Source organism: Aplidium turbinatum, chromosome 10 (genome assembly GCF_918807975.1).
Source record: "Aplidium turbinatum chromosome 10, kaAplTurb1.1, whole genome shotgun sequence".
Lineage (NCBI taxonomy): Eukaryota > Metazoa > Chordata > Ascidiacea > Aplousobranchia > Polyclinidae > Aplidium > Aplidium turbinatum.
This window is the reverse complement of record NC_137481.1, coordinates 8372660-8386525: the sequence shown is the minus strand read 5'-3', so window position 1 is coordinate 8386525 and position 13866 is coordinate 8372660. Positions and strand designations below refer to the sequence as shown.

The window sequence follows — 13866 nt, the reverse complement described above, 5'->3', positions numbered from 1 at the left end:
AAACTTCACGCTTCACTACTTCAGTTCAATGTTTATTGTTTACAGTCGAGAGTTGATCACAGAGGGAGTTCTTTGAAAATGCAAATCTTTTTGCATGAAAACAAGCAGAAAGGTTATTTCGGTGCAATCAAAATTAACATGAAAAAAGTTAAAGAAACTCTCGCAACAAGTCAATTTATATTTTATTAGGTATAAGTCTAACTTCATAGGTGTACAGTAGGTTACCAGTAGCCTAAATACTCCACATTCAAAGCCTTGATGTAAATTAAATGTTTTCATGTGCAATAGGTTAGTTAGTTTTGAATCTTTATTCTCGGACTGACAAAGCCTTGATAAGTTATTCCTGGTAGTTTCGCATACTTGAAGAGGCTTTTGACGCAGGGCCGGTAACCAAGATTGTCAGCTGTGAAGTCATTTCGATTGTTGAAGTGTTATTGGCGGGGAATTATACCATTCATTAGGTGCCGCTGAATGGAGAGAAGTTCTTGGAATACGTTGCTCAAGTGCACACACCCCAAAAGTTGAATCAGCTCCGCTTGGTCTTGAATTTTCTTCGTTCACAAAGTTTTGTGCGACCGCGACTCTACTGAGCTTTTGGGGAGGGGCTTGTATAAAAAGATGGCAGTAAAGCATATTTCATGGTAGTTTGTTTGTTTGGTGCATGTGTTGTTTTAACTGCAAAAATAAAGTTTGGATTTCATGGGTATGTAGGTTTCAAATATAACTTTATGTATAGGAATCTCCACATAGTAACAGCTTAGAATTGACAGCTTAGTTTAGTTTAAAAGTTAAATTAGTGTATGCAGTTAACCATGGAGATATAGGCTAACATGATGGTGATGCTGTTAGTGCTGAAGGCTGAGTATAATGAGAAGTTTAGAACCTTGTCTTCTCATTCCCTAGGGCTAGGCTTAGTAATGAAGTATGGATCTATCTATTGTGATGTCAACATCATTATGCTTGAATGATCATAACTTTCCCTAGCAAAGAATAAAGTTACTTCTTGCATTTAGCAATAGGTTGCAATTTGGTAGCCTACTTTATTTTAACTTTGCTTCATATTTTGTTAACTTGAATTTGCGTCTAAAAGTTGTGTTTGTTCAGTTAAAGACAAGAAAGTTTGTGACAAGTAAGCTGACATGGTCCAATTATATCAATATAGACTTAAACTTATCTCATATCAACTATCATTTGATTAATTTGTAGTTTATTTAGACCAAAGAGTTTTGAGATGAGATTTTCTCTTGTTTTCAGTAATTTCATGAGAGACAAGTGACTTTGATTTTTAAATGGTAAATAAAAACAATTTTCTCATTAAGTGAGTATGATACTGTATACTTTTACTGAAATATTTTCATTATATTTTTTTTAGATTTTCAACATTTCTTGCTTGTAGAAGAAAGAACTCAGTACTATAAGAAGAAAAAAGTTTAATCAATAATTAAAATGGTAATTTTTCATGTATAGTTCCAGTTCAGTTTATTGTTTTGCTGGCAATAAACAAACAAAAAGTACATACAAATTGAGTGTCTATCAGCACAACAGGATGGCAACAAAAGACCTGTAAGATCATCTATGTCAGCTGCTACCATAGCCTGTTGCAGTCTAACACAGTAATAAAAAACAAACTAACAAAACACAAATAATCACACTAAAAAAAAAAAGCGGAAATATGAACACCAATACAGAAAAAAACAAAGAAATATCAACATTAAAGCAAATATGAATGAATTAATCACCATATTGACCAAGAAGAAAACACTTGTACTTAGCTATAAAGACATTATATGTATTATTTTTCAGCTCATTAGAAATGTCACTCCATAACTTCACACCAGTAAAACATAACACGTACAACACTGTACAGTAGGGTGGGTCGATTTTCACATAAAATTGTCGGATTGTCGTATAAATCGGTATTTAGGCGAGGCTTGCCATACTAAATAAAGTGTTAAAATTTCAATGTGATGGTGTGCTCCTAACCACTTACCCCAGGTGATATGGAAAAATACAATTTCTACTTCACGGTAAATTATATATATTCAATAGGTAGGCTACAGTGAAAGCGAAACACAATTGAAATGTAATGAGTTAAAACCACACCTAGATCAGGGCCGGATTTAGCTAATGAGGGGCCAGGGGCATTTTTAGATCAGGGGGCCCCCGCACAAAACATGTTTTCGCGCCTTCGGCGCGTAAAGCCACCTCTACGTCTACAGTAGCCATAATCCAGCACTGCACAGCATTTTGCAGAGACTTCAAAGGTAGAAAGAAAAAAATAATAATAACTCAAAATCACATTTTTCCACGTCGGGAGGCCCTTCAAAAGTCAAGAGGGGGGCCCGGGGCACCTGTCCTGCACCCTCTGCCCCCCAAATCCGGGCCTGACCTGAATGTTAAAATAAACAACACAGTCTTTCTTTGATTCAAATGTAGGCTGCTGCTTCCTTGCATCTAAGATAGAGTAAATCATAGAGTTTCTTTTCTCCTTTCCGAGAGTTTTGAAGCTGACCTTAGCGACTACACGAATCATTCTTTCAACGGCTTGAGTCTGTGGGTTGGGACTGACTTTATTGCATCCCAAAGTTCATCCTCACTCTTAGTCCTTAGACTTAGATGATAATAATGGTGGTTCAGTAACGTTAATCTGTGTCCAATCGTTCACATCAATATAATCCATTGCATTAAGATTGAGTTGATCAGCAGGGCGATGGAATCTTCATATTATTGTAGATGAAAGCTTTCGTACTTTCAGAATTCGCCTAACAGCTACTTCACGAATGGCAGGTTTATTGTCATGAAACATAGCATCTAGCAAGTTTTCGGGGTGAGCTGAATAACAATTTTGCTTGATCGATTTGTCGATGACAGACTGCACTTCTACTGGCTCTAGTCGACGATTGAGTTGTATCATTAGAAAAAGTACTGCTGGAGCATTGCTGATATCTGTGGCCATCTTAGTGCAATCCATACAGGCCCATATACAGTTGTAATGAATCGTGTCAATGTCTTAACAGAGTCTAATCTCTAATGGATGGGTTTGACTAACATAATAGCGGCACATTCGATTTGCTCCTGTGAATGATTATATTTCCCAGGATCTCTGTGTAAGAGTGTTTCAGAGCATTCCCCAGAACTGATTGCGTGGCAGATTTCCAAACGGTACATCTGGTCTGTGCTTAGATCTTTGAATTGTCCAATTTTGGCAAATGGGGACTCTCGATTTTATCAAACAATGCGATCTCCAAGGCTATATGGTTTGACCACAGAATATCGCCAATTTCACCAATGAATGTTTCTGGACCAGATGTCTTTCCAAATAATCCAAATAGATTTTGCAATGGTAACTCATTGATGGGCAGCATAAGCCAACATATATTCCACTGAACTGTATAATGGATATGATCTTCTATTCTAGCGATTACTCCATTACTATTTCCAGTGTTCACTGCTGTCCCGTCACAACCTGTTATTAGAATTCCATCCATGTTCATATTCTCGTCGATCATACATTATAAAATGTCAATTGAACGACTACTTGGTGTTGTGACATAAGAGATGTAGATGTCACCAGGTTGTGTCAGTAAAACGTAATGGTATTCTTTTATTTTTCTCCTGTGGTGGTAGTCATCAAAGACATATTATTCATCCTTTCTCCCATCGAAATTGAGCGATATAAAATTATTGGCGACATGTTGGGTTGGTTTCAATCCAGTACGCCTCTTGACTCGGCTATGTCTCACTTTCCGTGGGTCAATAATGATATATGTGGAGAAGTCTTTTCCTACCACACCCTGCAAAGTAGCAGTGGCAATAGCAGCAACTGTTTTGTCAAAAACCATCTTTCGATCTGCTTCCCTTGCAACACAAGGGATTGGGATGGTACTGTAGGGCCTAGGCACTACTTGTTGAGAAACTCTCCTTGAAACTCGGATCATTATCGGATTAATAAGATAAAGAGTCAGTTTCACAAAGTTTTTGTGTGGCGTGTTAAACCGCACAACTATTAGAAGTTCGCTCACTGCGCAGGATTGCCGGATTGGGCAAAAAATGAGATAAAATGACAAAAATTACCGCAACTTTTCGCCCAATCTGGCAACCCTGTTATAAAAACAGAGGGTCGTTGGGGTAATGGGTTGCTGTGCACAAAACGATTTTAAACTTTGAGGAAATGTTTAGAAGGTAAAGTGGCACCTATGTTCAAATTTATATGATGAATGGAGAAATCGACCCACCCTACTGTACAGTTAGTTATAGGCTGCATTGTATAAAGTTTTTAGTTGTTACTGTTATAAGGGCAGTTACAAAAGTTAAGTGTTTGAGCAACTTGACATACTGTAACTTAATTTTGTCAGTACCGGTATGTAATTCTTTTTAAAGAACAATAGCATGAAGAATTTCTAAATGCCCAATGTCAAGATCCAGCTTATCATCTACGTTGGTTTGTTGATTCAGACTGATAATTTCTGATAACGTCTTGATGGCTCATCATAATTTTTTCTTGTAATTTTATCTTAAAAGATTCTTGAAAGATTATTTATGATTATATAATTATTAAACATTCTTAATTTAACAAATAATCAGATACCAAAAGCCATCATACAATTTAAAACATTCTTGGCTATCTGGCTTTCTATGTCACTGCGGTGCTGGTGATTTTCGTCTGTTATTTTTCAGAACAATGATCATGACACCCATGATGATGAACAGGAGTTTATGGAAGCAATTTCATACAAAATGGCTTTGCCGATCATTGTCGTCTGCAGCTTTGTTCTAGTCGTGTGCTTTGCTATTTGCTGCTATTTTGCCAAGTCAGTGAGCTATTTGCATGATTTATTTTTTATCATAATTTTTGGAGTTGTGTATTTAAATTTTTTTTTTGTTGGTATAGTATCACTATCAGCCTATCACAATTTCTGCATCTAACCGTACTTCAGTAAGTTGATTTTATTTTGACAGCGTTTTAAAAGCCTTTTGAATATTTCGAGATTTAAAAAAAATTATTTTTGAATTTTTATATATTTTCATGCTTTTTTGTCAATAGTTTTTTAAGATATCAGGCCTCGAAATTCACGGCGGACACGGCGGACATGTCCGCCGTCACAGCATGTGATGTCCGCGGGAAGTACCATCTAGATCGGTCATATTTGTCCGCGGGGAAATAGCACATGAACTAGCGCTACAAATCGTCATTGCATAGCACGAACAATTGTTGCGAGAATATTATTTCCCGCGCGGCGCACATCTAGAAAATGTGAATACTGTATCCCTTAGCTTCCATTCAAGCAGGAAAACTTTCGATTTTTACGTTGTTTCAACGATTGATGACATTGAATTAGCGTAACAAAGATAGGCTAAATTCTTCGCTAAGAATCGATGGGAGTACCGCTACTTCTACACTAATCAGCGCAACTTAGTTCAAGTTTTACGTCACAATGTCTGGCTTTGATCTCCGAGTAATATTGATAAAGCAAGGTTGGTTACAAAATTAGATTCCGGTTATACGAGTAATCTATTGCAGCAAGATGCAGCAAATTTGTCAAGTTTTGGTATTACAGCAAGAAAGAAATGGCCCAGGGAAAATTCTCTTTCGCTCACATAACACGCAAAAATAAACTTAGCAGAAAATAGAAGCGTTAGTGTAGAAGTTTTCCGACTAGTGCCAAGAGCATTGTGACGCAAGAATCCACACGACCTCGCAGGTGGAAGTTAATCAGTTATGTAGCAGCGTATTGAGCAGCTACACGGCGCTTTGACTGTTCAAGCGCACGTCGTTGCTCTGATGAAAGCTTTTCAGAGTGACTTCACTGAAATTTTAAAAAGCCTTCTAAACCGTAGCTACAGTTCTCAAATGGTGAAGAATTATGAAGATAAAGTGATTAAGCACAACGATCGACGCTAAACTGGTGTGTCCGCCGTGAGACTTAATTTGTCCGCCGAGATAGCTGCTCAGACCGGACACGTTTGTCCGCCGTCAACAAAAACGAATTTCGAGGCCTGAGATATACACCAAAACAGTACATATCAATTAATTTGTGCATTGATGTGACTTATCAATGGTAATGTTGTTGTAAATGTATAGATTTTTAAGGTCACAAAACAGTATAAAAGTTTTGTTTTAACTTTAATGTTATGTATGATTAGTTGTATGAGTTATATATACGAAGTTTTCCTTATAAACAGTTAAAACTTATTGAAAAATTCCCTTTTAATTTAACCAGCTTGTATTTGTGCTTTTGAGAGCAGCTTTATAAATCGGCATTTTTTATCAAATATGTAATGGTAAGGTATACAGTACATTATGCCTGATACAAACTCATTGCAACCTATGTCTAAAAGGTATCCACTGGTTGACTTGAGTTTTCTGCTGTGCTTAAATCCATTGTTTTCATGAGTTGTTTTTTGATTGTAAGTTTTTTTTCTTTTATCTTTAAATATGTATTATTCAAAACAGTCTTTAATTGTACCTATGTGATCAGTGGAAAACGAATGATTTTGTGTAATATTTTTTTAAGATTTTGGCTATTTAAATTTTTGTAACCCAACACCTTCAATTGTTTGGGTAAAGTCTCTCATAGTGAGACATTTGGTTCAAACTGAGGTCGACTTGGTGTTTTTTCTGACCCAAGTCTTTTGTTTAGACGAAAAGCGTCGCGACCGAGTAAAGTCAGTGGCTACAAAAAGGTTTGTGTTTACCTACCAACCAATACCCTTCCAGCAAGTCAGTTTTTTTACATTGCTGCAACGTCCACATACGTTGAACCATTGTTAAAAAGCGATGATTTTCTGCCGAGTATTGCCTGCTAGCTTTTCTTGCTTGGTATGCATTCCTGTCCGCCTAAAGAAAATTTGGTCTGCTTGTACTTGATTCATAGCCTCTTCCAATTTCCAAAGACTTTGAATAATGGTTGTCACGTGAACAATGTAACATAAATTGTTTACATACTGGAAAAGCAAACTCGTAATTACTCACCAGAGCATTAACAGTTACATGCCAACCAACGCAGTCTACACAACTTGGTTTCGGTCTACTTCCGTAACCTACGTAAATATTTTTTATTCCATGCATGATGTAAGCAGCGTGGTTTATGATGATAGGTTATTATAACCGGTCATCTAAATTTAACTGCATCTTAGAATTCAATTTCTTTCAAGTGTTATTCTTTCTTAGGTAACTCTAAATATAGACAAAGGCGACCCTCTGCGAGAGACTAAGAATGATGTGAGTTTATTGTTATTTATTAATCTGATCTTCCTAGTTGTTTGATCTATTTGTTGCCTCACGTGATTTGCTTAACAATAGTATATTTGCAATATCAATATTTGTCGAACTGTGCAATGTATGTTTTAAAAGGCGTGCTTAAGGAATGTCTTGGCCGTTTGTAACGATTAAACATGCTTTGTTTCAACCAACAGAGAGTTTTTTTGTTTATTTGGCTGTGCGGAAACATATGTAAACAATGCGTGATGAAAAAGGCAATGTTAAAATGAAAAGATACTTTGGTGTCTAAAATTAGAATCATTGACCCAACTTAAGCTACTTTCTCGTCAGATGTGTCCCGTTTGCATTGACGATTTCAAGAATAAGGAAGTGCTGGCTATTTGTCCGTGTAACCATGTTTTCCATAAAAAGTAAGTATTCCGTGATTGTAGCCGTTGCTGTGTATACACTTCTTTGTGATTGTGCCTGATGGCAAACACTGAACAAAATCCCCTATTTTAATCCGTAGTCAGAATTTCTTAGCGAGAAAGCCTGTACGAAATGTCTTGGACTTTTTCCAAATGCAGCTCTCTAAACTTTTCTATCGATCGGGTTCTTTATCTTTAGTAGAAAACAAGTAACAGCAATTGAATCAAAAAAGGCATGTCTAGGTTTTTCCTTCAGTGTGACCTTAGAAAAAGACCTTCCTCTGCCGTTCCTTGAACTTTAGCGTTGTCATCGCTTCCTAGTGAAATGGAAGCGTGCATTCTTTTCAGTTGTATTTTCTGCTACGTTTGAAAATTCATTTAAAGTTTGTTGATGATAGATTTAGTCCACATGCTGCGGTATACAGCCTGCGACGAAATAAAAATGTTTATGCGCTGATCTTCAACAGAAGAAGAATGCACAGTTTAAGTGTTACATTCAAACTGCGTATTATGTAGGGTGGTTTATATTTGGTAGCAGGCTGTATTCAAAGGTGTGCCGATCTAATAATTTGGAAAACGACGTTGGCTACACTGGTGTACCAAAGCTATGATTACATGCCAAAGTTTTAATAACTACCATCATGCTATCTTGTGTTTTCTGTTATTACTGAACAGCTGCGTAATTGTAGTGCAAGCTTTTGTGACGTCGTGGTTTGGGCTGTGCTGTAGTCACGTCAACAGCCAGGTTAACTCTTCGAAATCTAAAAGAATTGCTGGCCTGACGAAGTGCTTACTTTGGTTTTAAAATTTTCTCGCGATTGCATACTCGCATGATGACTTTGAGAGTCTTGATTGTTGCCACCACGCGTTGTTTCCTGTTATTCGATGTTATCATTATAGAGCATTGATTACAACAGCTCCTTTCCTTTTTCAAAACTTTTTAGCGTATTCAAGTGCGCTGTATGTTCAAATAGATGACTTTGCGCCCACCAGCTCAGTGTTGGGCTGATTTTTGCCCCGTTAAGATAGCAAAATTACAAAATTAAATTCTCACCGGTAAAAACTCAATAAGGTTTTATTTACAGAAGATCTATGCGCTATTAGTTTCCCAAGTACATGGAGAGAGGGTAATATATTACTGCTGATGTAATCAAAAAGCAGTGTACTGCTAATGTTATCTTTTGGCAGGTGTTTACGTGCGTGGTTGGCCCAGCGAGCGATCTGTCCGATGTGTATGGCCGCAATTCCCAACAGGCATCATCACCAACACCACAAGATCTTTGGTTCAGCGGGACATCCATTTGCGGTGCCACCTACGGTTGGCACTGCTGCTGGTATGTTTCCAAGCCAAGTTTGAATCAAAACTTGTTGACATTCGCACATTTAACCTATCTGCAATTCACTGGACTGTCCATTTTCTCCTTTTCCTTCAGTGTGACAATCTCCAGGGTTCGTAGAAGAATGAGTCGGAAGACACCAGCCACGAGTTATTGAGCTCAGTGCTGCGGTTGAGATTAAGGTGGCTTTTTGCATGACAATCACGTTTAATTGTTGAATTTATCTGTGAAATTTGACAATATGTTTGTTTATTTTGTGAAATGATACCAGCTACCATTTTTAATCCTTTGATATGATGTCCAACTATTCATGTTTGCATTGTTTCATCGTCTGGTGACGTTAAAACGATGTAAAAGTTACAACTCTTGTTAACCAGGATGGTCACACCAAAAGAAACATCGTTTGTCATGGATGTTGTTTAGCATCGATTTATCACTGCAGTGTATCAGCTAACAAAGTTAGTTGTTTAGTTGATTCAACCGCTGCAGATGCTGTACGACTGTAAATGTTGAGTCAATGTAAAAATGACCAGTCTTTCTAGCTGGGTACACCTGCCCAGACAGTAAATCAGTCGTTTTTCACCTTACGTTTACATTGATACTACGTCTGCAAACGTTGAACTGTCTAGGTTGTCTAGATTTACTGTCTAGGATGACAGAATGGCACACACATAACATGTTACACAAATACAAACTGAAGACCCTACTTTTAAAGCAGCGAAAGCTTCAGTAAAAACCACTAAGTTATTTGCCGATGTGGGCTTTTGTTGTGTTTCTCAAAGGCTTATTGACGATTGTTGTAAGACCTTACAAATTTGAAAAGTTATTAACAGTTTGGCAATCACCCACAATTTAATCTTTTCTGTCGAGAACGCAGAAGGTAACGCTGTCAACAGCAGCTCATCATCCACATCACGTACGCTTTAAACTGCGTCGAATCAATGTAAAAAGACATATTTAATCAGCTGGACATTAGCAGAACAACTTAAACCGTTGTTTCCAGTTTCGCCAATGACCACCGATGATATCATGGAAACGGGAGGATTTGTGAACAAACAAATTCAAGTTGGTCAAATAAGTTTATCAACTTCATTTGTCAAATAAGTTCATCATTATCAGTGATGCATCGGACTGAACGAAAGTTGTTAAGTGCTCAATCGAAATGGGGAACTTTCTTCGTGCTTGATTGGTTACCTGATGTCTGCAAATGCATGACGTATTTGAGCTACCCAGCTATCAAAACCCCTTTTTGCATTGAATCGACATCTGTAGGAAGTAAAACAATGCAAATAGACGTATTTTGCTCGCCGGGTATCAATTTTTCCATTGTCTGGTGTTTTGTGCAACGTAATCGGTTTGTCTACAAGACGGCAAAGTTTCTTTGTCATGTTTTAATTCTTACGAACCGACAGCACCTGTGGAAATGATTACAAACGTTTTCGTTGATACGGTGAATAAACATTGACTTCTTGTTGTTTTTTACGTTTTAAGTAAAACGTTGTCAAAAGAAAGAATTAACAACAAACTCATCTGTAAAAAACACGATAGTGGTAATTACTTTCTTTGTATTCTAACTGGTACACAATGTTTGATAACGGTGAAACAACGCAGGTTGATGTCATTCGTTCATTTCTATCAGTTGGTAAACAACTACAACTTGCCTTTTTGGAAAAGCGAAACGCCGGTCTCCAAGCTTACGGTCAATCAGGTTTATTATGACGTCATTTCCGATGTGTCACCGTAACTCCGCCATGCGCTTGGACATTCAGCGCCAGCGTGAACAGTAAACATGTCTTCGAAGTAAGGATTTATATGTTTTCTTCCAACGTGGTTGAACTTAATTGCTTTAAGCTTTTGTTACTCTTGCATTTTTGTCATGTGGTATATTTCTAGTTACATATCTCTAAGATCGCAATAACTTCACATGCCCTGTCACCAAAATTCGCCTGCGCACGTTATATCAATGTAATAAGAACGAGTGTTGTTGGCTGGGTTAATGGCTTTAATCGTTGGTCATGGGTTAACCTCGCATACAACGTGCCATTAATCTATCAGTGCATAACTATTCTGTTGTTCGTACGCAGGCGAACAAAAATACTAATCCAGACAGCAAATCAATGTAAAAAATGGTTGATTTACTTCTTGGAAGGTCTTTGATCATTTGATGGTATATTTTTTGTTAATTTTGTTTGGCGACTTTGCAGTTTTTTACGATTTCTTTACATCTTTGTGCGTATTTTTGATGCTCCTTCATTGCTCTTTATTATTTATCACTGTACAGTCGTTTTCATGCTCCGCCAGCGAAGGTTTCTATTTTTACATTGTTTCCACGTCGCGAAACACTGGGTCTGTGCGAAAACACTTTTACTGTCTGGAATTTTCCCAGACCGCAAATCAACCGTTATGAAAAAACGGTTAATTGGCTATCTGGGTTGTTGAAGCGATCCAAGCATCCATGGCTCTCAAATATATCACTCCAGAATGGAAGAGACCTGTCCAAAACAAAACATGAAGGCAGTATATGAAAACATGTCACACGACCATTAGTTGGTGCGCTGACAAAATATTTCTTTGGCGTACTTTGAAATTATAAATCCACTAAAAGTATCCTTATAGTTTTTTGTATTTTGTTTGAAAGCCAGCCCTTTAAACTTTTAGCATGATATTGTATGAGGTTATTGGCAAATATTTGTCTAAACCTGTTGTTCTCTCACAGTAATAAATTGTCTTTTAAGCTAAGGCAAAAACCACATCTTAGTTTATCTTCAAATTTTGTGTCATAGGACTTCGACGTATTTATGTAACGCAAAAACATGTTTGAACTACGTAGGCTATGGCCAATTGACCATGCTTTTCGGATATTCTTCTTATGCTTCGACGATTTGCTTATTATTTTGTTACGGATATCATCGAAGGCAAGTTCTATCATTATTTTCATGGATTTACAGAAAAACTTCATTTGAAACTGACCGAATTTCTTTACTCAGTATGTGCAAGCTTGCCCTAACAAATACCGCTTTACTGTAGTGGGAGAAAGAGATATAAAAGTGAAAAGTCTATTAGCATCTATTTAGTTTTCGCGTTGATTTTATTATTCGCATCTGTAGCGATGGAAAAGGTGCATTAACGCATTATTTTGGCACTAGTTTTAGTTGAATTGTTGAGAAACTATATTTCTTCATCCAGTATTAGCAAAGCATGGCTTGACTTGGTATTGTGGAGAGATGTATTTCAAATACAGTAAACCAATTGTCAGAGCTGTGTATTCATTCTTGCTGCCAGTTCCACCAATTGAAAACTTCACTTGCATCCTAGTTGTCAACTAACGGATTCATAAACATTCATATTATTCAAATATACAGCAACAGTTTAAGTGAGTTTAATTTCAATTGTCAATGTCAGGGTTGCGAAAGTTCTAAAATGTAGTCCTCTTTTTCTGCAGTTATTAAATACCTCAGCGGATGTTTTAAAAACTAGAATTGTTTTTGTCGAAATTGGTGTAAAGCCAAGCTACGTTTTCACTACATGCATAGCTTTATAGCTACGCATTTGTTTGTTTTTATCTTATTAACATAAGTTTGGGAAAAAACATACATAAAATAGATGATGGATGCAAAAAGTAATGAACCGTGGCGACCTTTTTTACAGGCCATGCCAACATGCAAGCTGCGAATTTGACTGGAGGCCGATCTGCTACGCTTGATAGAAGTCAGAAACGCTGGTGTTGAAAGATTGAAACATTGAAAGATTTGTCATGTTTTGAAGCGAAACCAGGAGTTATTTGAAATTCGGTGATCACACGCGTTGGTACTTTGATAACTCATAACTATCGTTAGAGATATTAAATTCATTTAGTCTAAAGTTAAAAATTAAAAATATTGCAGCCTCCAGCAACTGTAATTGGTTCGCACGTTAGAAAGGCTTTTGTATACCCCGTGGGCGGCCATAGATCGCTATGTGATAAAGAATGAAATTTAAAAAGTCTTATTTTTTTAGTCTTATTTTAGACAAAAGTAGCGGTAGCGCGCGCTACTTTGGCCCAAGTAGCGGTAGCGAGTAGCGCGCTACTTTAAAAGTAGCGGGTGCCCACCTCTGTCCATTACATAGCTTAGGTAGGTGTCAAAATACTTTGTTTCGGTAAACCTCCTTGTGTCTAGTTAGTTTTAATTGAATTCTTTTTTAAAAGGTTCTTTTCGTTCAGCCCAAGTTTATAAAACCGTTTTTTTGTAGCCTACTTGTAGGCCTACAGAATCAAGTAAGTGTCAAGTTTTATGACGGCCTGATTGTCCAACCAGAAGAGCACAGATTCAGCATCTGTCGACCATGAGACGGGATGGGTACTTTCTGACGAATAAAAGCTCAACCATGGTGGAGATGGCAAAACGAACAAAGAAATTGTCTAAAAATATTAGACTCAGCCATGGGGTTACATTGCGCAAAGTGCCGTTGGTAGCCAAAGCTGTATCGATGTTGGCCAGAGTAGGCGCGTTCTTTTATTTAGGCGAACTAGGCAGTCGTCTCGGCCCTAGGACGCTGCCTTCAAGGGGGCGCAGAACTTTCTTTTCTTGCAGTTTTGTAACTGTTTGGATTTTTATAAATAAAATTGGTTTGTGTTTCCAATATTGTCGCACGAACTGCAGTAAAGGTAAAGGCGGGTAAAGGAGAGTCCCATACTTGATCCAAGCATCGGGGGATGAGAAGATAAGGTTCTGATCACTAGCCTATAACCTACTAAGCCTTCGGCACTAACGAGAGTAGGGTGGCCAGTTCCTTTCTCTCGGTCGCCTTTACTTCAGCAACTACGCCCACCCAATTTATTACACCCTGGATAGAGGTGAGCGGTGTCTTTCAGCAACCAGCTTAAGCAGGAGTCGAACCAGGATTGTATGATTGGAAAGCG

At 37.5% G+C, this 13866-nt stretch overlaps 1 protein-coding gene across 2 annotated transcripts; it reads left to right on the top strand.

Annotated features, from left to right (window-relative positions):
- The first annotated feature begins 1011 nt into the window (after nucleotides 1–1011).
- Nucleotides 1012–13512, top strand: LOC145778716 (RING finger protein 24-like). 2 transcript variants are annotated; one of them, XM_082590274.1, is made up of 8 exons: nucleotides 1012–1129; nucleotides 1373–1449; nucleotides 4678–4811; nucleotides 6642–6684; nucleotides 7172–7222; nucleotides 7553–7632; nucleotides 8818–8963; nucleotides 12615–13512. In XM_082590274.1, the coding sequence occupies exons 2-8, from the start codon at nucleotides 1447–1449 to the stop codon at nucleotides 12692–12694; spliced, it is 537 nt and encodes a 178-aa protein (XP_082446400.1). In that variant the 5' UTR covers nucleotides 1012–1129; nucleotides 1373–1446; the 3' UTR covers nucleotides 12695–13512. The 2 variants fall into 2 exon arrangements, with proteins under 2 accessions (XP_082446400.1, XP_082446401.1); XM_082590275.1 differs by lacking the exon at nucleotides 12615–13512 and adding an exon at nucleotides 9063–12300.
- The last annotated feature ends 354 nt before the right edge of the window (nucleotides 13513–13866 follow it).